The sequence below is a fragment of the Spinacia oleracea genome, chromosome 4 (genome assembly GCF_020520425.1).
Source record: "Spinacia oleracea cultivar Varoflay chromosome 4, BTI_SOV_V1, whole genome shotgun sequence".
Taxonomy (NCBI): domain Eukaryota; kingdom Viridiplantae; phylum Streptophyta; class Magnoliopsida; order Caryophyllales; family Amaranthaceae; genus Spinacia; species Spinacia oleracea.
In genome coordinates this window covers 186159651-186183870 of record NC_079490.1, presented here as the reverse complement: position 1 = coordinate 186183870, position 24220 = coordinate 186159651, and the positions used below count along the sequence as shown (strand labels likewise).

At 33.8% G+C, this 24220-nt stretch overlaps 2 protein-coding genes, 1 non-coding gene and 1 pseudogene across 7 annotated transcripts; 3 read left to right on the top strand and 1 right to left on the bottom strand.

Annotated features, from left to right (window-relative positions):
- Positions 1 to 4532: 4532 nt before the first annotated feature.
- Positions 4533 to 9020, top strand: LOC110801739 (serpin-Z10-like). The gene is made up of 4 exons (XM_056842788.1): positions 4533 to 5012; positions 7281 to 7519; positions 7887 to 8300; positions 8885 to 9020. The coding sequence occupies exons 1-4, from the start codon at positions 4533 to 4535 to the stop codon at positions 9018 to 9020; spliced, it is 1269 nt and encodes a 422-aa protein (XP_056698766.1).
- A 2284-nt stretch (positions 9021 to 11304) lies between these two features.
- On the top strand, positions 11305 to 16943 carry LOC110801772 (B3 domain-containing protein Os01g0234100). 5 transcript variants are annotated; one of them, XM_022007187.2, is made up of 12 exons: positions 11305 to 11597; positions 11698 to 11742; positions 11829 to 11888; positions 12065 to 12181; positions 12413 to 12622; positions 13343 to 13558; positions 13708 to 13824; positions 13939 to 14145; positions 14663 to 14731; positions 14972 to 15091; positions 15188 to 15397; positions 15873 to 16943. In XM_022007187.2, the coding sequence occupies exons 1-12, from the start codon at positions 11586 to 11588 to the stop codon at positions 16746 to 16748; spliced, it is 2259 nt and encodes a 752-aa protein (XP_021862879.1). In that variant the 5' UTR covers positions 11305 to 11585; the 3' UTR covers positions 16749 to 16943. The 5 variants fall into 5 exon arrangements, with proteins under 5 accessions (XP_021862879.1, XP_021862881.1, XP_056699280.1 ...); XM_056843302.1 differs by having other exon boundaries at positions 11348 to 11598; positions 11695 to 11742; XM_022007189.2 differs by lacking the exon at positions 14972 to 15091 and having other exon boundaries at positions 11347 to 11597.
- A 420-nt stretch (positions 16944 to 17363) lies between these two features.
- Positions 17364 to 21050, top strand: LOC110801740 (serpin-Z2A-like; annotated as a pseudogene).
- A 2451-nt stretch (positions 21051 to 23501) lies between these two features.
- On the bottom strand, positions 23502 to 23575 carry TRNAT-AGU (transfer RNA threonine (anticodon AGU)). The gene has a single exon. It is a non-coding gene; the product is annotated as a tRNA-Thr (tRNA).
- Positions 23576 to 24220: the final 645 nt, after the last annotated feature.

Here is a 24220-nt window from a genome sequence, read left to right as displayed (position 1 = left end):
CCCTCTTTTATAACGGGTTCGCGACAGGAAATTTCGTCATTAATCAATGATTATTGGCCTTTAACGAAGGGATTTCCCCGCGTTAATGGTACAATTTCTTGTAGTGTTGACTGAAATATTTCGCTCCTTAAAGTTACTGCATAATAAATAAACGTATTTATATAATCATCTAATTCACATGCTCAATTTTCGTCATACTACGTATTACATATTTGTATATACAAGCGTACATTACATGATCGAGCTTAAAACAAGCTAGTTTCGTATATTATGTTTATGTTATTTTATATATGAAAAATGTTTATGATCACGTACTAATGTAAGCATCCACAAAACTGATATTGGGTTCAAGTAATGTGAGATCCAGCTACTAATTTAATTTCATGGCTAATAATGCTACATTTTTTTAGGGCAAAAGCTAACGGGTGCCCCCGGGCATTAGATAAGTTGAATATGATACATGATTTATTTATTAATTTTTGTGAATTGAAATTAAAATTAAAATGTTTGTGCAATGAAATGTATTTCTCATCTAACGCCCCGGGCACCCGTTAGCGGGCTCCTTTTTTTACGTACGTGGTTATGAATCGAACTTGTGGTGTGTAGGAAATAGGCACAATATATACATACGTACGAGGTCCAAAATACCATGAAAAACCAAACATTTTGTTATAGTTTTATGTCAACTTGAGACTTGCGAGGCCTGTGACTAACTCTCATTTTATCTTAACAACTTAATTACTTCAATAATTGCAACTAGCTTATCTTAACCTTTTTCTCATTAGTTTTTTTTTTTATAGTACTCCGTACTTTTTTCTCCTTAGTTCTTTTTTTATAGTACTTTTTCGTAATTAGTTCTTTTTTATAATTAGTTCTTTTTCTCATTAGTTACTCCCTTCGTTTTTTTTGTTTGTTACGTTTGGACTTTTGCATTTTTATTAGCGTATAATAAAATTCTTTTTCTTTTTTATTAAAAAATTAAACCCAAGTTAAACCTCAATCCACTAATCATTACGTACAACAACCAATAAGATTTTTTTATTTATCAAAATGAACCAATAATGAAAAGCACAAAGATTGCTAACTTAACATACTTGGGAAATTGCAAAGATACTTAATGAGTTGAAAAATTGGATCAATTAAAATTAAAAGATGGCACAAAAAATGATAGTACAATAAGTTTATAAAAGAATAGATTATCCCATGTAAGAGCAACATCAAGGGGGTCTCATCTTAAGACTTTTTTCATATGCCATGTCAGCTTTCCACTAATATTTAATTAATTAAATTTTGTTAAGACCTCTTCAAACTCATTCAAATTTAGCTATTCATCCCTCAAACTCATTTAAAACATCTAAAATAATATAACATCTTTAATTTTTTTATTTTATTTAACTCACACTTTGAGTCTTAAGTTGAGTACGTCTTAGTTTCTCAAGACTCCGTTTAAGACTTTATTAAGACGATCTCACTTCAATGCTACAAATTGATATATGTAATCTTAAGACTAGCTGAGCCATATGACATGTCAGCAAAATTCAAATCTTAAAACTTAGCGTTGATGTTGCTCTAATAAACATTGTGAAACACCCTAAAAGAAATACATAATAAACAAAAAGAAGCGAAGGGAGTACTTTTTTTAAAAAAAAAAAGTACTTTATTTCTCGTTAGTCGTCAGTAATGTACCTGTGGTTTCACTTAACATATCCCCCCATTAAAGGCTCAATAATGTACGGTTATCTGGATCATCTTCAACGGAGGGCTCAAAATTAACGGTGGCTTAAATGAGATAGAGTGTTGTTTAAAGTAAGTCCCCTTGTTACAAAAAGAAAATTAATAAAAGTAACATTTTCCATAGGTTTGATTTGGTCTTACTGATCCCAAAGGAATTTTTTTTCTTGAAAATAAAAGGTTAAGAAATAATAAACGAGAAATGACTTTTTGAGAGTATAACCATTAGATAATTGAGCCTCAAATATAAATATGTATGATTAGATTTTTTTTTTTTTGGGGCTAGATTATGACGAATACAATTACTCCCTCCGTCCCTTAGTACTCGCACCGGTTTGACAGGTGCGGAGTTTAAGATATTTGAATTGACTTATTAATTTAAAGGTGTTAGTTGATAGTGGAGTATTTTTTTAATATTGTTAGTGGGAAATGTGTAAGATGTGAGAAGTGGTGAGTGGAGGATGTGAATTTTTAAATAATTTTTTGTAAAGAATAGGGGTGTAGGTGAGGTAGTAGGTAAGTGTGAGAAATAATATAATATTGATAAAAAATTCCATTTATAGAAGCGGTGCAAGTATTAAGGGACGACCCGAAAAGAAAAGCGGTGCGAGTATTAAGGGACGGAGGGAGTACCATTCTATAAAAAGTTTCTCAAAAGAGATGGGATTTTAAACCGTCATTGTAGCCTGTGGTTAGGGACGAATGTGATTATTAGGATTTTTTTATAGTGTAAATTATTATTCGTAAACATATACTCCTTATTATCTTATACTTCCTCCGTTTCAAAAAAATCTTTACACTTACTATTTGCACGGACTCCGGTGCAATGTTTGACTGTTAATATATCCAATTTTGTATGGAAAAAAAATATAAAAAGTTAATATTCTCAAAATGAATAACGAGACCAATCTAACAAGATCTTACATTTAACATTTTGATATATAGGTCAAAATTTTCATACTTTGGACACATTTTCCAAAGCGTAAAGAACTTTCTGAAACGGAGGTAGTAGTATCATAACACAATCCAGTTACACTCTGTATACGAGAAGAATAGCAAATAAAATATTTTCGTTTTAGTTATATATTACCCTTTATAAAATCTTAAAATATACTCCCTCCGTCCCGGAATACTCGACCCGGTTTGACCGGCACAGAGTTTAAGGGACTTGAATTGACTTATTTAATTTAATAGGTAGTAGTTGATAGTGGGGTATTATTTTAATGTAGTTAGTGGAAAATGTGTAAAGGGGTGGGGATGGGGAGAGTAGGGGTTGAATTTTTAATTATTTTTTGTATGGAGTAGGGGATAGGTGGGTTAATAGGGGTGGAGTGAGAAATAATATAATATTGTTAGAATATTTCCATTTTTAGAAACAGGTCAAGTATTAAGGGACGGCCCGATAAGGAAAACAGGTCAAGTATTCCGGGACGGAGGGAGTACCATACCAAGTTACAACCCCTACAAGAAAAGAATTACTCCGCTTCGAATGTACCATAAGTCCATAACAGAATCTCAAGTTGTTACTTAGGTTTACGTCATTAAAAAAAAGTTGTTATTTAGGCCGGGTTTAGTTTTATTATGTAAAGCAGGAGTTTTATGGCATGAATAGGTAATATTTCTTAGCTTGGTAGGCAAGGAAAGGAAATGTGGGGTTCTTAACCTTGTATTGTATAAATACAAGTCTTATATGCACGCGATGCGTAGGAAAAAATATTTGTATTATTATATCTCAATTTGAAATAACATGAGGATTTATAGTATGATAATTCTCCTGCTCAGCGATCTATATATTTTATAAAACGGGTGAAAAAACTATGACGGCGGCAAGAAACCACGATAAGAAGCGGGTATGATCGAGGGAGCCGAGAGGTTGTAACTCTGTAAGTAGAGGGCTACTATCAGAAAGAAAACGGTTAAAAAATGGGGGAATTTGATAGCTGATAGCAAATAAAGATTGTAAGAATTAAAGAGAGAAATAGAGGATAAAGGGATTACAAATTTAAGGGATAGAAAATTAAGGAATTAGAAATTTTCATAAGTTATTAAGGAGATAATTTAAGAATTCAAATTTAAGAGGATTGACCATTATTTGTTCACTTTTGACTGTCAAATTGCAAATTTGTTTCATGTACTAAAATATAAAAGATTTTATTTCCTTAGTTACAATATGACATTGAATAATCAATTTTTAAAATTATTATATTACAATTCAGTTTTTTATAATTAATTTAGTTAAACAAACTAAAGGGGTATTAATGGTATTATAGTATTAATGATAGGGGACATCAAAAGATTAATTACTAAAATGACCTCAGGATTTTCCTTTTTTTTTTGGTTCTACTACGAGGAGTTTCCACCGCCTTCGGCGCAGTAATCTCCCGTGGGAGTTTGTATGAGTACCTCGATGGGCATGGGTAATTTTTGTGTAAGACCGCCTTACCGGAAAGACCACTTTGTTTGCTTAACTAATTGGTTCCATTGTTTAACTAATTAGTTCTAGTGCTTTACTAATTAGTTTCATTGTTTAACTAATTGGTTCCAATGCTTAACTAATTAGCTCTAGTGGTTAACTAATTGATTTTATTGATTAACTTATATGGCACAATGTGGTCTTTTGTGTAAGACTGACTTATATAAAAGTTTGTATTTTTCCATTCCCGAGACCTTGGTTAAGGAGCAAGAGACCCTTAACCACTCATGCCAACCTCAGGATTTTCCTTATTAAATGCGTAGTAAAGATTAATACACAATTACAGATCCAATTAACCTAATTATCCAATCCCCAAATATTATACGCAATGACAACGAACTGCCCTACAAACCGTAATAAGTTAAAACGTGATGATAAGCTCCATGAATATGATTATGATGCCAACATGGGATTGGTGGAGAAAAAGCAGCCTACTCAACACCGTCGCTACTCCAACATCTTGCACGGCGGCCGCCTTCGCCTCACCATGAAATTCGGCTTAAATGTGGCCAACAATATCTTGCAACAAAGTCTCACAACAACCGCTAACGGTGGTCCTAAGAATGTCGTTTGTTCTCCGATTTCCATCGACGCCGTGCTAAACATAATAGCCCTTGGTGCAAAGGGTCCAACCCTAGACCAGTTGATTGAGTTACTTGGGTACCAAGGTACCGATGACTTTAATGGCGTAGCGTCTTTGTTAGCCGGTGTTCTTAAGGAACCAAAGGACGGTGATGGACTAGGTATCACTTTCGTTAATGCTTTGTGGATTGATAAATGCTACACCTTAAATTCTTCATTCCAAAAAGTTTTGAAGGAATTGTACTCCCCCGTCCCGGAATACTCGACTCGGTTTGACCGGCACAGAGTTTAAGAACTTGAATTGACTTATTTAATTTAATAAGTAGTAGTTGATAGTAGGGTATTATTTTAATGTAGTTAGTGGGAGGTGGGGTTGAGGAGAGTAGGGGTTGAATTTTTAATTATTTTTTGTATGGAGTAGGGGTAGGTGGATTAATAGGGGTGGAGTGAAAAATAATATAATATTGTTAGAATATTTCCATTTTTAGAAACAGGTCAAGTATTAAGGGACGACCCGATAAGGAAAATAGGTCAAGCATTTCGGGACGGAGGGTGTATAAGGCTAAAGCTTTATTTGGTTGGGAGGAATTGGAAGGAAAAGAAATAAAAGGAAAGGAAAAATAATGTTTCCTGTATTTGGTACAATTGTACAAATAATTATATGGGAAGTGGAAGGAAATGAAGGGAATTGGAAGGAAAGCTCCTTTATCAAAGTTTACTTTCCTTAGGAATTTGGAAGGAAAGAGAAAATTAAAAGCTGTTATTTATATTTCCTTTCTCTTCCCTTCATTTTTTTCCGTTAAACCAAACAGAGGAAAATAAAATCTCTTTCCCTTCCATTCTTTTTCTTTCTTTTCCCTCCCTTTCTTTTCTTTTCATTTCCTTTACTAATAATGAACCAAATAGAGCCTAAAGCTAAGGAGGTTGATTTTGTGAATCAGGTAGTCTTCTAATCATTCATTTTTTTTAGGGAATATTTTTTTTTTATTAAGAATATAATTGAAGGATGGGATGATTAAAAAAAATCTTGAAGGAAAATAGATTAGTACTTAGGTTAATTAAGGGATAACAGATCTATAGACCCCTCCTTCGATGAAGGCTGTAATTCACAGCGATATAAAATAGGGTATACAGAATCACTACAAGATATTGTACTATTAACGACGGGAAATCCCATCGCGAAAGGCCAATAATCGTTGATTAATGACGGGATTTTCTGTCGCGAACCCGTCATAAAAGGGGGCCGTCGTTAATAGAAAATCCCGTCGTTAACCCGTCGTAAAAGACATTTTGCGACGGTTATTCCCGTCATTGTTTGGTTGTTAGCCCCGTTGCAAAAGGCTTTCGCGACGGGATTTTTGACCCGTCGTAATTAGGTTGTCGTTAAAGATACAAATTCTTGTAGTGAATGTTTGATATGCTACGATCTTAGCTATGGTGTAAGGAAGATTTATTTAATTCGATTGTTATGTATTTGTTAGATTCAAATCTTTATGTAGATGTCGTATGACTTTTTATCAAAGAATTAATTTGATTATCAAAAAAATAAAAAATTAAGGGACATTGTGTCCATCAAAACATAGCTAGGGAGAAACCTCACGGATAATTAATTTTATTTGTACAGAAATTCGTGTTTTGTTATTTTATTAATGCAATTTTTTTTTTAATATGACAAGTACGTTATTTATTTGATAGAATCATGTTTATAATTTTGTTTTTGAGAACAACAATTAATCCCACGAAGTACTAATTTCAAAAACTTCCTCATTTTCTCTTTAACACATAATGATTGCCTTTATTCTCTCCAATATATAGTAGTAGATACGAATATACAAGATCGTACGTGACTGCCATTTTTCTTATGTATGAATCACAAAGGATACCAAATGTTTAGTTTGGATAGTGTAAAAAAATATTATAATGCGATATTCACTACAAGAAATTGTACTATTAACGACGGGAAATCCCGTCGCGAAAGGCCAATAATCGTTGATTAACGACGGGATTTCCTGTCGCGAACCCGTCATAAAAGGGGGCCGTCGTTAATAGAAATCCCGTCGTAAATCCGTCGTAAACCCGTTGTAAAAGACATTTGCGACGGTTATTCCCGTCACTGTTTGGTTGTTAGCCCCGTCGCAAAAGGCTTTTGCGACGGGATTTTTGACCCGTCGTAATTAGGTTGTCGTTAAAGACACAAATTCTTGTAGTGATTAAAGGAATAGAGAAATACAAGACAGTTTTATGTATAAGACCACCTTCTTAATTACAATAAATAGTTATATTTTTTAATCAAATAGTTATTTTCTACCATTACTAGTTATACTCTCCAATCAAATAATTATTTATTTAATGTTGACATTAGCAATTTTACGCATACGTGGGTTTCATAGGAGACATAGTATAATTAATCGCTTTTTTTCTTACTTTTATTAGTTGTGTAATCCTCTATTTTTTACTTTTCGAATTCTAATGTGTATTCCAATTTAATTTGAAGGTTGATGAAGTGGTAAAAGAAGTAAACAAGTGGGCAGAAAAAACATCAAAAGGTTTATTTAAAAGCCTCCTTTCAAAAAATGCATTTTCTAAAGACACAATCTTGCTTTTGGTTAATGCTTTATACTTCAAAGGAACTTGGGTTGAGAAATTCAAGCAAGAGAAAACTAAAGATCGAAACTTTTACTTGCTCAATGGAAACAAAAGTGGAGTTCCTTTCATGAATAAAGCTTGTCAGAAGTATGACTATGGAACATTTGAAGAATGTCAAATTCTAAGGATGCTATCACTACAAGAATTTGTATCTTTAACAACAACCTAATTACGATGGGTTAAAAATCCCGTCGCAAAAGCCTTTTGCGACGGGGTTTGCGACGGGGCTAACAACCAAACAATGATGGAAATAACCGTCGCAAAATGTCTTTTACGACGGGTTAACGACGGAATTTTCTATTAACGACGGCCCCTTTTTTGACGGGTCCGCGACAGGAAATCCCGTCGTTAATCAACGGTTATTGGCCTTTCGCGACGGGATTTCCCGTCGTTAATAGTAAAATTTCTTGTAATGTATACGAAGAAGAAGAACACTCAAAGGGTAAAAAAAAAGGAGTTTTTCCATGTACATATTCCTTCCAAAAACAAAGGACGGGTTGCCAAATTTGTTGGATAAGATGATACAAATGGATTCAATCAACATGTTTAGGTACAAAATAAAGCTCAAATATGAGAAAATTGACAAACTATCAATTCCTAAATTCAGTTCCGAATGTGAGCTTCAAATCAGTGACATTATGAAGAAGTTAGGGCTAACATTGCCATTTGATAGGAATTGCAAAGATCTTACTGGAATTGTGAACTCCCCCTCTAAAGAAGAAGAGGTTTATGTGAGTGACATTATTCAAAATTGTCGCGTTGAAGTGGATGAACAAGGAACAAAAGCCGCGGCTTTCACTAGGGCTCGAATGATGGTTGGATGTTCATGGCCGCCACCACCACCACCACCCAGGGGCGAAGCCAGAATGTTTGTACAAGGGGGGCCGAAATTTGTACAGAAATACTTGTCTAATTCCAATAAAATACTAGAATTTCAATATATCAAACCAACTATTTCTTTGTTGTTGTTGTTTAGTACATCTAGAATGTAAATTGACCTAAAATTCTTAATATTTTAAAATACTAACACTAAAACACTTGGACACTATTAAAAGGAAGTTTTAAGTGACACATGTTTAGTACCGTTAAATATAAATATCTAGGTAAAACAGTTAAGTAATATTAAATATTTCTTTGTATAAATTTTGTTGGACAACATAACTTATTCTCTACTTCCATACTGTAACAATAAAAGTAATGAAAATTACTGATAATAAAACAAGTTTGAAAAATGAATATAAGTCCATAATGGGTTTCGTAAACAAGGAACAATAGATGTATCAAATTAAAAATAAAAATGCTGAATAGAAGAGGCAAAGCTAGGGATCGAAACTAGAACTAGCAACATGACAGCTAGTTGTTGCTACCAACTCAGCTAAATGAAATAGATAATTTATACCTGCAACTTTAATTATATATCTACAATCTCGGGGGGGCCATGGCCTACCAAAGCCCCCATATAGCTTCGCCCATGCCACCACCTCCGATAAAATTCGTGGCTGACCATCCTTTTTTGTTTATGATCAGGGAAGATATTTCGGGTGCTATACTTTTCGTTGGTACAATGCTTAATCCTTTACAAACCTAAGAAACATAATGCCTTGTCTTTTATTGATTTGTTTTTTTTTCTTTTCCAATTGCTAGCTAGCTAGCTTTTTCTTTTTGTAAATGAGTCAACCCTTAAAAAGTTTGACCATGAATTCTCGTTAATCTATCAGAAATAATATAGTTATATGTAGTCTTGTTAGATTTTGCTCAATGTATACTTTTAGAATATCACAAGTTTTTAGATTTTTTTTACGCGTATAGAAATAAAGACTTTCAAATTTAAGATGCGTCTCGGAGAACGTGAAAAGTCTAATGGAGCAAATAAATAGGGACGGACTTGACGGAGGGAGTATTAATTGATTGATAAAAAGTTGGAGAATCAGAGAGTACTCATACTCTAAAAATATAAAAATGACTTGAAATGGACCAATAACGACTAGACCTGGTTATTGGACAGGGTAGTCCAATGGATATAGGGTTAGGGTCAAGTTAATAGGGCTTTTATTGGGCAGGGCTCTTATTGGACAGGGCCTTTATTGGACAGGGTCATTATAGGGTCAAACTTATACTACAATTAGTTTGAAAATAAAAATAGTAATGATACAAAAAATTACATGCATAGCTTCGTATTTACTTGTACTTGCACATGACTCTTTTGTTTTTCATTTTTCATTGCTCGTTTATTGACCCGCCCAATAATGACCCGCTATTGACCCGCGACCCGATTTTGACCCGCCCATTATCGACCCTCTAAAAATAACCCTTTCAATACCCGACCCTCTTTTGACCCGCACCGACCCTGACCCGCCCCGCCCCGCCCAATAACCAGGCCTAATAACGACCAACATGCTCATGTATATATGTAGACTTGATTCCCTTCCCTTAATTACGACAAAATGAGAACAATAAGTCAATAATGGACTATTTATGATCAAATCACAAATCACATGCAAGAACAAATCTAAGGAGTTGATTTTGTGAATCACATATTCATCTAATCATCTATTTTTTAAAAAAAATTAAGAAAAATAACATAATCAAGGGATAATAAAATAATATAATTAAGAAAAAGACTCGTTTCACTCTTAGAGGAGTTCAATTTTCATCCTTAGTTACGACAACATGAGAACAATAAGTCAATAACTATCCTTTATGATCAAATCACAAATTTCATTCAAGAACAAATCTTTTACTTACTCTATTGCGTTAAATATTGGCCAAACATATGACTTTAACATTTAACATCTTAAATTATAAAAATTGATATTTAAAAAGAATATATTGATACAGATCTAAGTAAATTTCACATGACTGTATTTTTCATCTTTTAAGTACTACGGAGTACTTCGTATAATTGTATTATAAATCATAAAAAAAAGGGCAAAGTTCCTAAAAGTTTAGATAGGGTGATATTTGGTGAACCTAATAATTTTTTTTGAAGAACGTATACGTGTCACGTAGACCTCTCTTTATTACGCCACGTCACCACTAATTAGCATCGTGACACGTCATTACAACCAAAAAACATCTAACAAGGATCGAACACCAAACCTCTTTGTTAAAAATTACACTTCTTACCATCTTAACCAACTACTCCCTCTGTCCCGGAATACTCGACCCGGTTTGACCGGCACAGAGTTTAAGGGACTTGAATTGACTTATTTAATTTAATAGATAGTAGTTGATAGTGGGGTATTATTTTAATGTAGTTAGTGGGAAATGTGTAAAGGGGTGGGGTTGGGGGAGAGTAGGGGTTGAATTTTTAATTATTTTTTGTATGGAGTAGGGGGTAGGTGGGTTAATAGGGATGGAGTGAGAAATAATATAATATTGTTAGAATATTTCCATTTTTAGAAACAGGTCAAGTATTAAGGGACGGCCCGATAAGGAAAACAGGTCAAGTATTCCGGGACGGAGGGAGTACAACTTATGTAATATCTTTCCATATAAGCCTATATATTCTTTTTACAATAAACAAATACATTGAATAAAAGTGAATGCAAAAAAAGGAATGATTACTTAATTCATAAATGTACAATTATTACTTTGAAGAAAAGGATCCGATTTTGTTTAGATTTTTGGATGTGGGGTTTAATCGGGAAGGTTGTTGATCGGCTACTAATCTTATGTCATCACCGTAATTTTATGATAACATCATCTCTACGTACACAATTTTTTTTTAAAAAGAACCCCGAATAAAAGTCAAAACCCGGGTTACATACTAGTTTTAATCATAAAAATAGACAAAACTCGTAATATTAGTATAAAAATTCAAATGGTGCAATTTTAGGTGAAACGGGTAATTACTTATTTTACATGGAAGCTGCACTCCCATCAAGTGAAAAGATTTCATTCGTCATATACTCGTACTGCTATCCAAACATTAAATAAGAAGTTCAACCACTGTCCAAAGATACAGTAACAAATTAATCCACCTTCAATTCGAGTGTACTTTTCTTTGAAACTTGCAATTTCCCGTTAAAAATAAACTTGGAATTCAGTTTAGAAGTATCAAACTTGAAATTCACCCAAAATCTCTCAAAATTTGTGTAAATTCAAACAACCACTTACCTAAAACTGCATTTTGTTCGCCTGGAATTCATCAATGAGAAACCCAGTTCGTATATCTACTCCATGTTCTTCATTTTCTGGGCATTAATTAATTTGCATTGTTGTTTTTTGGCTGATTGTGAAATTTGGGTGCTTTTTACATGCAGGGTAAACAAAAGGAGGTGAAAGCTGAGAATTTCAACAACAATTCTGTAAGTTCTTTTCTTTAAATTTCGAACTTGATGAAAGAAATTGCTGGGTTTTTACAAGTGGGTTGTTTGATTTTTCAATTTTGCAGACAAAGCAAAAGAAATTGTGGGCTGAAAAGATTAGGAGGAAATACATGCGTTTATCTAGGGTGAGTTATGGTTAAAGCTGCTAATTTCTTTTGTTTTAAATGATGAAATCTTGCAAATTCTTGAATCTTGATCTTTGGATGTAATTTAAGCAGAGATATGTCAATTAATTTGATTTTCTTGATGAGGAAAATATGGTAATAATCCCTGATCTCATGAAAGTTAGTATCTTGAATAGGTATTAAGGAAATGCAATTCGATTCAAGCTACAAAAATTCAATCAAAGCTTAATGTTGAACATCCAGCTACAGTGAAAGTGATGGTGAAATCGAATGTTTCTGGTGGTTTCTTCTTGGTTAGTACCTCAAATCATGTTTTAGGTTCTTTCATTAGGCAAATGTGACAAACTACTCCCTCCATTCTTGAATGTCAGTCCTTTTTTTGAATCTAAAACAATCCAATTTAAGTAAATCATGTTTTAGGCCTTTTCATTAGGCAAATGTGACAAACTATATATTATTCTGATGTAAGTAATATGATTATTTTGAGGTGTTTTCTTACTTGGTTCATTTTGGTGGAGTCACAGAGACTTCCTCCTCCCTTTTGTAGGGCGCATTTACCAGTAAAAAACCGTACTGTTATGGTACTCGAGACAGATACTGGAGAACGATACGAAGCCAATTATCTGCCTCAATATTGTGGACTCAGTGGTGGGTGGAAAAGGTTTGCCATAGTTATGAAATTGGAAGAAGGAGATACTGTTGTTTTTCAACTGGTTGAACCTGCCAAATTTAAGGTAGTTGTTGATAAAACTTTTTTTATCTTTAATTTGCATTTACTATCTTCTTGGTCCTGCACATTCAAGCTTTGTAGCTTGTTCTAGTAATGATATAATTTCTGGACTATTTGGCGTAGAAATTTCGTGTGGTTTTTGTCATATATGTTAGTTTCTTTGGGTGGTTGTACACTTTTCATAACAATTTTGTAGTGTATATTCTTTTATTGATTCCATGTTCTTCTCATAGCTGATTTTAGTTCAGGTTATATAGTAATGTTAGGATCTTTTTTGAGCATATTACTCCAATTTTGTAGATGAGGTGATCACATTTTACTTCATCATACTCGAAAACTCTTTGGAGGTTTACATACAACCCAGAGATTTTCAACTGGTGAAAGTTGGAAAACCATTGAAATTGACATCATATAATGATGATATATGCTTTCAGTAGATTGCAGTTTTGAATAACAGTTTTATTGTCTTCGCGCTCTTAACAGAATCAACTCTAAGTTATACTAAGAATGGCACATTGCATGATTACTACCAGTTTTACCTAGCAGTAGTTAAATTAACAATAAGTTCTTTTTTCGTAATTTAAACATTTAGCATGTTTATTGCCTTACTGAATTCTTTTAGAATTGTTCACTACAAGCAAGAATATTTTAAGATAGGAGACTAGCAGATCATATATGATGGATTTCGCTTAGCTTTGAAAACTTTAACTCTATTCTTTTGCAGGTGTACTTTATACGGGTGAATTCCACAAATGAAGTCCATTTGCCTTTTCATCTCCTGAATTTAGTAAACCGTGTAGAGAGCGGTGTTTCAAGGAAAGCAGGAAAAAATCAGAAAAGCTTTTATAGGAGTGAGGAAGTTCATCAAAATTATTTGCAGGGGAAGCAAAAAGATTTTGGGACTGAGAAGATTCGAAGGAAAGATTTGCTTGTACCTCAGGTGGGTATATATGAGTTTCTTCTGAACCCTTTCAGTAGCAAAAATAATTACATCTGCCAAATTTTTGCACATTGTTATTAATTTGATTTTGTTGATGAGAAATTTACGATGCTAATCCCTGATCTCAAGGAAATTAAAATCTTGGACAGGTCTTAGGGAAAAGTAATTTGGTTCATGCTAAAAACATTCAATCAGAGCTGGATTTTAAACATCCACTTACCTTGCAAGGGTTGAAGAAATGGAACGTTTCTCATGGTTGTAGTTTGGTTAGTATTTCAAATCATGCTTCAGATTTTTAATTAGGTATGTGACAAACTACTACTCCCTTATTTATCTTGAGCTGTTTTCGGTCCTGTTTGTTTCTTTTGATGGGGTGACAGATACTTCCTGAGCAATATTGTAGCGTGCATTTACCCGTGATAGAAACTGATATGGTGCTCGAGATAGAAACCGGAGAACAATACACAACCAAGTATCTGCCTCGATCTTGCAAACTCAGTGATGGGTGGCACATGTTTGCAACAAATATGAGATTGGAAGAAGGAGATGTGATTGTTTTCCATTTAGTTGAGGCTGCCAAATTTAAGGTAGTTGTTGATATATGCAAGTTATGTTTGATTTGTATTTTCTTGTTGGTTCTGCACATTGATGCTTTGGAGCTTGTTCATCTTAGTCACGAATAAGATTGTCAGTATTTCATTTCTTGACAATTAGGCATTACGTTTATGCATAGTAATTGAGATTAAGGTGTAGAAAATTTGTGTTTTGGTTCAATAAGTTTTTCTGTTTTGTGCTTTCCCTACATTGATAAAAAAAAATTGTACTGTAAATCCTTTCTTGATACCATGTTCTTCACATAATATAGGTTAAATGGTGATTTTAATTTAGTTGAGGTTCTTTAGGAGATTACGAGAGTAATGGATTAGGTTCTTGATTGTGATAATAACGACCTTTTCCCTCGTAAATTCAACTTAATATCTCATAAGATTTCTAAGAATGGTTTAAATATTGGATAAGTAGGCTAAACAAATTCTAAGAGATCAACAGATTCTATATTATCTATATTTTTCTTAGTTGTGAACAATAAACTCTATTCTTTTATAGGTATACTTCATACGGGTGAATTCTGCAAACGAAGTCAATCTGTCTCCTCATATTCTTAATACATTTCAGGTTGGTATGACTTTTGAGTGTCTTCTATACCCTTTTAGCATTGCCAACATCTTTTTTTGTTGAAGAAACTTCTCTAATTGGTGAAACCATTATCTGTTATCATTTGATATCATTCAGCTGTAATTTAAGCAATGATATGTCCACCAATTTGGTCATCTTTTCTTCATCTTTTTCGTTAATGAGATAATTACAAGTCTTATAACAGTCCCATGATCTTATTAAAGTTCATTGCTTGGACAGAAATGCGATATGACTCAATCTAAAAGAAGTTTGTCAAACCTGATTGTTGAACATCCAGATATCCCAGTTACAGTGAAGTGGTTGCCAAAATCATGCACTTCTTCTAGTTGTTTCATTTTGGTCAGTATTTCGAATCATGTTTTAGGCCTTTTTTTTCAAGTACTATATTTTTTATCTTGAGGTGTTTCTTACTAGATGCTTTTGGTGGGGTCGCAGTCACCTCCTACGCCATTTTGTAGGGCGCATTTACCACAGAAAGATACTACGTTGGTGTTCCAGACAGAAACCGGAGAACAGTATGAAGCTAATTATCTGGCTCGGTATTTAAGATTCGGTGGTGGCTGCTGGAAAAGGTTTCCGTTGGATAAGGAATTGGAAGCAGGGGATGCTGTTGTTTTCCACTTAGTTGAAGTTACCAAATTCAAGGTACTCGTCTTTGTTACCCGAACTCTTTATTTTACGCTCAAATACATGTCAGATCCTTGACACTCGGACATGGGTATGGACTAAACCTGTTCAATGCGCTGGGGGCCCATTAAAAGCCCGAATCCAGCCCTTTTCAAAACGGACTCAGCCCTTTATTTTTATTAGTGAGCAGGGCTCTTAAACGGGCTCAGCCATTTAATCTTGGCCCGTCTCATCCCATCAAGATTGTTAACATGGCTTGGCCCGCCCACTAAAATCATGCAATTTTTTCACAAAATAGTTGTGTCGGACACTTTGACACGTACCCGTGTCCGATATGGGTTTTCGAGTCCGAGTTACATAGGTACTGGTATTACTTTTTGTAGGATAAAGAGACTTGCATATAATTTTACTGATAGAGAATATTTACAATATGTTGTACTTATATTGTATTTTGCTTTCTACTTATTTAATATTGAACTCTATTCCTCTATAGGTATATATCATAAGAGCAAATGCAAGCGAAGTCAATCTCCCTGTTCATCTTCTCGAATTACTCGGTCATGTACAGCAGAGCGTTTCAGGTAAACCAGATAGCAAGCAACAAACTGTGGATAGAAGGGAAGTAAATCAAAGAGAACACAACCGTAGGAAGAGTGCAAGGCTCAATCCCAGAAACACTGAAGTTTCCACCGTTTTACTCCATGAAAAGATGATTTTCAGTAATATTAACAGCTTTGAAGAATTTAAATCTGTCATGAACGAGTTGATTCAGAACCAGAAGCTTCCTTACTACGCCATGCATGGTTACTACGAACTCTGTTGCAACCAGAAAGAATTCCTTCATGCTCGTTTATCCGTACTAATCAATCCAAGGTTGACTAATCAGGTCATTATTGGTGTGATTAGAAGAATAATATTCGACATTGTTAACATAACCGATGCATTAACCACTTGTGAGCTGTCCACTTTCCTCCATAACTATGCATTATGGGATGAATCCTTGAAAACCTATGAAACTCTTGGAATGAATGTCGGCTTCCTCCTTGCTCGTCTACACCACCTCGAGAAAGTTGCTGTCAGTTCAGAAAGCGCAGCAGACAGGTGTCGGTATGAAGAAGCATGTCATGAAAATCTGCGTGCAAAAAGTGAAGTAAGAAAACTCGACTTAATACTTGCTAAGTTGCAGACATTAAAACTCAAGCCTCGCGATGAAACATACAGAAAAGCTGAGATTAGTGAACTTGAAGTTATGATTTCCGGATTTGGAAAGTTTTTTTTACAGTATGATGCTCATATAGAGACATTGAAGTTAAAGGTGAAGACACATGAGCTTAAATTTCAGGAAGAAGTTAGTTCCTCATGGTTGTGAAGAACATGTTATGTACTAATCTTCTATTTGGTTAATTATGTTTGTAAAGCTTCAACCTGGTGTATATATGAAAGGTTAGCTGATGGTAATTTAGTTACTAACCCTAGTTTATGGGAAGAATTTGCACTTTACAGTACTGTATTTACTCTTTTATTAGTAATCTAAAGTGTAAAAGATTCAGAATTGTTTGGTTTACTTTTCCTGTGAAACAGTTTCTATGTGGTGCTAATGCAGTTTGTTGTGCAAACTACTTACAGGGTCTTCTTCTCCTGCTGTTGCTCCTAAACATCTGCAGGTATATCTTACTGATGACACTTTCTGGAGAAATTCCTGAATAATCTTCAAGATTAACAAAATATGCATATCGGGGGTATTTTTGTAAATATGTTAAAAATAATATACTTCCTAAGAGTTATAATTGTTATTTTAAAATAAAATAAAAATAAAAGAAAATAATTTGTTATAGAAGAGACTTTATATGGAGTATTTAATATTCATGCTGTATATTTTGACAATTTATTTGCGAAAATGCCACTTGATATACTTCGCTCGTTAATCTTCACCCTTGGGCTTTCTGTCATCAATCATTTATTGTTTTTTTTAATGTACTTCGCATTACTATGATATTTATGCCTAATTAATGAATAATAATTAGTGGTTTTAGATAGCAAGAATATTAATGAATAATATTATGCAATTATTTCACTTTTTAGATAGTTTTGATAAATTTTATGAACAACATGAAATTGACACGAGTCACACACAAACACGACCAGACCCGACACATTTTCCGATTAGCGTATGAGTGATAAACAAAGGGTCTGATCGATTTGACTTGTATTGTATGAATTTATATTAATACAAACTAATCCTATTATTTTATTTAATTTTTGGTGAAATAAACTTATTTTATTTAATTTTGGATGAAATAAACTTAGTTTTTGTGAACTTAAGTTAAACCAAACATTTGTGGAATATAACACCAAAAAAGAAAAAAAGAAAATCGTGGTGGATTGCGGAAGAAGAAATCCCCAAAATCAAGTACAATAAAAATAGATAAAAATACAAGAAAGCAAGAATTTTGATGAACTTTTTACTTCTGCAAATTAGAAAAAAGAATTACACTAAAAAAAAAAAAAAGGACTAAGTTAGAATTGAATGATGGGTAAATTAGCAATTTCTGTCTCTAATTCTTCTTCAAGATTACTACCATTAGCAAGAGCTTTCTGCACTAGACCTGCTTTCTCTCTCCTCAACAACTTCGCCTACCATCGACTCTTGAGAATTTCAAGTGAGGTTAGTTAAAACTTTAAACAAAGTTCAATTTTTTTTTTTTTATTTAAGCTTTTCTTTGTTATACTCTGAATTCAATTATTTACTAGAAAATTATTTAATTGTTGGTTTATGATGTGTTTTCACAATTTGAATTTGTAAGTTATATTCTTCAAATTCTTTGAAAGAATGTTATATATTCTTCAAATCTAGTATGATATAAATTTCGTGTTTAGTATTGTAATTACTTCAATTTAGATGATATGATAAAAAGTCTATGTAAAGTTCTGTTTCTAGGATGACCAGAACAAATTTCCCTCAATGCCATCTTTAACAATAACCAAAAAATGGGTCACAAAATTTGATTATCCGTATGATTCAATTTATTTACTAAATGTTCTTTTTTTTGGGTGCAAATGAGTCACAAGGGCGGAGATGAGAATCGATCCCAATATCATGTAGAACCAGGATAAAAGCTCTAACCAACTGAGTTATCCTTCACTCTCAATTTAATACCAAAAAAAGTATAGAATTTTATTTTTTGTTGATGTAAATGAGTCACAAGGGCAATACAAATTATAAATGGGGGCGGGAATTTGAACCTGAAAACTATAGTATACAGGCCTTCAGTCTTAGCAACTAGGCCAAGACTTCATTAGTATAGATTATGAGATGATGGATTATTATAGCATCTTTAATGGTAAACTGCAACCATTAGAGTTGCTCTTATAGAAATGCATAAACTTTTGTGTAAGAACGCCTAACGGTTAGACCATTTTTTTTGGTACTAACTAAACTAGTGTAAAACATAACTAAAAGTAATAAAATCATAACTAATTGAATAACAAAATAGTTAAGGTATAAAGACAAAATAGTTAAATTTATGAGTCGAATAGTTATTATTTTTTTAACAAACTTATTATTCCCTCCGTTTCTTTTTGGTTTTTACGTTTGACTTTTTACACGTTTATTCTTTTCGCGTTAAACATACCAATTTAGAGTTTGATTTTTCACTGAGGTAACAAAAACAATGCAGGGAATTCCCAGTACAAATACATTCAGGCAGCAACAGCAGCACAGTTACACTACCAGTCTACCTAGCATAACTTGCAAAGATTTAAACAAGAAATTACCTCATGATCACGATTTCAGCTTCGATTTAGCCAAACAATCTTTGCTTCATGGATTAAAAAGAACACCACAAGAGAATCTGTTATGCTCCCCTGTTTCAACGAGTGCTGTACTAAACATGCTAGTTCCTGGTTCTAAAGGACAAACCCTTGATCAGTTTCTTGATGTTCTGGGTTTGAAAGAGGAGAATTTAAACAAGTCTGCGACGAAGCTTATCGATGTTGTAAGGCCATTATTCAAGGTTGGAGGAGATGGAGCTGAAATCTCATTCAGTAATGGCGTTTGGGTTGACAGGGAATATCCATTAATGCGGTCGTATAAAGAGGTGCTTGATAGTGTTCATGAAGCTGATGTTAAGAGTGTTGATTTCCTTTACAAGGTATGCTTAAAACAAAAAAAACATAAGAATGTTTTTCCTAGACCTGATCAAAATGCAACTCGGGTCGGGCCATGCCTTAGCATTTCGGTCTATTAGGTCGGGTTTTGGGCCGAAATTTTCTATCCAAACCCACTAATTCGGGTCAGCGGGATTTCGGGCCATTTTTTAGTTAGGCCAAATTTACAACTAAGGGTTCGTTTGGTGTCACTGTAGTTTCCAGTTCTTGGTTTTGAAAGTCATATGATTTATATTGAATCATGAACTAAAAATTAGTCATACTTATAGTAATCACGTTGATTTTGAAAATTGAAAAAAAAAAATGGAAACTACTTTTTGTGGTTTTCATATTTTGGTTTTAGTTTTGTAAAAAACAGAAAACTGGAAACAAAAAACGATACCAAACGGACCCTAGAGTTTCAATTTTGAGTTGCCTAAAACCCACTTCCGGGCCCGAAAACGGGTCTGAATTTTTTGCCCAAAATCTGCTATTTTTCAAGCCAGGCTCATGATGATCGGGTCTAGTTTTTACCCAATAAATATACTTTTCCCACTATTATTGCTTATGAATTACTTGATAATGCGACTGTGTTTTGAAGACTGATGAAGTGAAGGAGGAAATCGACTTATGGGGAAGAACAAAAACGAAAGGGATGATAAAAAATATTCTACAAGAAACGTCGTACTACAACGACACAGTTATGGTATTGGCGAATGCATTACATTTTAAGTTCGAGAGTTCATATGAAATTGTTGATTTGTCCAAAACACAGCCATTACTGCATTACTGTGGAAGTTTTGATGGTTCAGAAGTTCTTAGGATGCCGTACAAACAAGGATGCCGTACAAACAAGGCAACCCTGCAGAAGGTAAAGACTCTAGAAGCTTCTCCATGTACATCTTTGTTCCATCTGAAACAAAAAATTATTCTTATGGAAAAAAAAACCTTCTAGAACTCATAGAGGGAATGAAGGTGAATGGGAAAGTTTTCCAGATGCAAATCAATAAAGAACAAAAGGAGGAAATTTCAAAAATATTAATCCCAAAATTCGATCTTGAAAGTGAAGTTATGTTGTCAAATACCATGGATCAATTAGGGTTGACATTCCCATTTAAGGCTGGTAAAATGGAGCTCATAAAAATTCTTGATTCCCCTGTTTCAGAATTACTGTATGTCACAGATATTACTCAGAAGTCTCGTATCGAAACTAGTGAGGGAGGAACATCTTTCTCTGTTGTGACATACACAAGTCTCTGCGGTCCTTCACATCGTTGTTCTCCTGTGTTACCATCTAAGGTGAATTTTGTTGCTGAAAATCCGTTTATGTTTATGATTCGAGAAGATTTCTCTGGTGGTGTTGTTTCTGTTGGCACGATGCTGAGTACTTCTTTGTCGAGTCAAAAGGTCTTACACGCATAAGGTGTACATCAGGATGACTTTTAACCTTCTTTTTTGTGTAACGTTTAATATGTTTTGATTAACTTTTATATTATGAAAAGAAAAGAATAAATGATTAATTTTATGTATTACTAGTGATTTTGAAGGAATAATTTTTAAGCATTTTGATTTAACTTTTACTCTGTAGTACAATATTTATTGTACACCACTCTTAAATAATAATTTGTGTTGTTGAGTTAGTCCTTTATTGTTATGAATATTTGGTACACCGATATATTTAGGGAAATTTTGACGGACTTTTTCAACATTAGGTAGTTGATTAAAGGGCTAGAGGTAGAACTATAGAAGTGTATACAACTCATGTTCTGCCTTTTGTTTCAAGGTACAAATTGTTTAATTCTTAAGTCTTTGAATATCAAGACCCTTATTTATTGCGCCTGATTTTAATTTCCTTGGATCCTCTAGAGTTCTAAAATAACTCTACAAGGTAGAGTTTGAACATATCAACCATTGAATGAAAAATCAACGGTTCATATATTATCTTTCCAAAATTCCCCCTATTTTTTCTCATCAATATGAGCCATTAATTTTAAAATGTATGGTTTAGATACAACTCTACCTTGTAAAGTTTTATTAAAACTGTAGAGGATCCAGACTCGTTGCATTTTATCCTACTTTGTCTTAAATTTATAATTTCTTAATTCATCGATGTTCTCTCTTTTGATCTGGCGCGAAAAGCAACCTTCTACTTCGTATTTACGATGGTAGGTGGATACAAATTTGTGATTTCGCATATGGATATCAAAAGGGTGAATATGGATATCAAAAGTCATGCTATCCAATAAAATTACAATTTGAACACGAGACCTATCATAAATATGTCTTCAATCTGCCATTGGTGGTGGGTATGTGGTGGATTATTTGGATCATACCGCCCACCCCACCTTGCATGGTCACATCTACCTGCCCGACCATATATAAGATATCACATCCAAGTTTTTTTTCAATTTTTAGACTCTGTTCTGTTCAACTTATTTTGATTTATTTCAGAAAAAATAAGTTTAGATAAGTTAAGTTAAGTTAAGTTCAGATAATTTCAGATAATATAAGTTCAGCAAAAATAAGTTTTTTTCAAATGTTTTCACACACAAATAAATTTATTTCAGATAAAATAAGTTCAGATAAGTTCAGTTAAGTTCAGATGATATAAGTTCAGTCAAATGATCTTTACAGTTATTATTTGCGCATATGTTAAGAAAAATAAGTTGACGAGCATTACCGGGATTGTTGACTCGCCGGAAGTCGGTGAGCTGTTATATGTTTTGGAGATGTTTCAAAAGTGTCGTATTGAAACAAATGAAAAAGGGACAGAGGCTGCATGTGCTAGCGTTATCATGTCAGGATACTGATGTAGCCGCCGTGTTACACCACCTGTGGAATTCGTTGCTGATCATCCCTTTATGTTCATGATTAGGGAAGACTTTTCTGGTGCTATACTTTTCATGGGTACAGTTCTTAATCCTCGATGTAATTAAGGATTGATGTCTCAAGAACGAATTGAGTTTTAGTGAGGGGTTTTTTTTTTTTTTTAGCAATAATGTCTTGGTGTTTTAAACTTGTTTCGTAAACTCGAACTAGTAGCAGGCATTCTATTGTAGTGCACCAATAGCTTTCAACACAATACTATTAAATATTTGATTTAGACGTAATAGGTTGTATAGTTCTTGTTTCGGGTATTTATGCATGGTTACCTCGATGATGATGTGAGCGTCTCGGTCTTGCTCCGGGTCGTGTACAGTCCTGCAAGATAAACTCCGGGCCCTCGAGATTGAACTCGAGGCGGAGCCTCCGACGCCCAAGTTAGTGTATAAACAATGTATATTTGAGAGTATGTATGGGAGAGAGTATGTAGGAAGAATGAGTCTTTTCACTTTTGTGAGAGTTTTGACCTCTCTTTCTCTTACCTCCAAGGAAGGTATTTATGATAGTAGTATTTGGGCCCAAGTAGTGTAAGTGGACTCTTTTGGGCATATGAGGCTCTTTTATGGTCCAGATATTATGTTGGACTTATGTGAGATGTGGTTACTTTGGGCCAAAATGGGTAGGACCATTTTGGCACCCAACAGTTCTAAAGTAGTTCGTACTCCTTTTGTCTCATTTAACTTGCCTCATTTTGACCAGAAAAACTCTCACAAAATTGGTTAAATGGGGAAATTAGTAAAATGTGATTGGTGAAGTATTTGAAATATCTAAGTGGAGTAGGCACGACAAAGCAGGCTTAAAAAGTGAAATTTGGTTTAGGTATGAGTGGTATGTAGGCTAGGATTGCGTAGCCACCCCCAAGACAAGCAGGCTCTACATGAGGCATAAGATGGATAAAAGAGTTATTTAATTGATACCCCGTAAGTAATTAATGTGATAATAGATGCCTAAAAAGGGATAAAAGAGTTACAAAAAATTATGCAAACTTACTTAGTTTTTCTCATATGCGTTTCATACTTGATTTATTTGGCATAGGCTGATTGGGCTCACTTTGGGATTCAAAGAGTGAAAAAATGGAGTAAAAACATTAATATGCTCTCGTTGAGAGTCGAACTCAAGACCTCCCGCTTACTAAACGGGTGCTCTAACCAACTGAGCTACGAGAGCTGTTCAACAAAATGTGCCTATTTAAATATTTGAACGTTTACATTAATAAATGTTGTGCATTAGAAATAATAATTGCAAGTTTTTACCCAAAAGGTCAAAAATACACGGCCTACTATTATAATTTGTACTCCTTTTTTTAAAAGTTGAAAGGCTTTGTCCTTTTTTAAATAAAAATAAATTTATCAACATGATTTAGTGACGCTATAATTTAAACGTTATTTTAAGTGCACGGACGAGTTCAGGTTCGAGTCAATTCAAATCAATGTATCATTACTTTGCTTCACAATTAGGTTGATTTAGAGCATTTGTCTTCTCAAAACATAAAAGTTTCGACAATTTTTGTGTAAGACCGTCTTACAGGAAGACCACTTTGATTGCTTAACTAATTGGTTTCATTACTTAACTAATTAGTTTTAGTGCTTAACTAATTAGTTTCAGTGCTTAACTTATACGACACCAATGCGGTCTTTAGTGTAAGACCGCCTTATATAAAAGTTTGTATAAAAGCTTCGGCAAGGTCAATATCAGGGTCAAAGGTATATGGGTCGAGTTAGGAATCTTGAATCGTAATTAGTCAACTCAACCCAACATGCCTTTGTCGGGTTACAAAAACTTTCTGTTATTCATGGGTCGGGTGTAAGATTG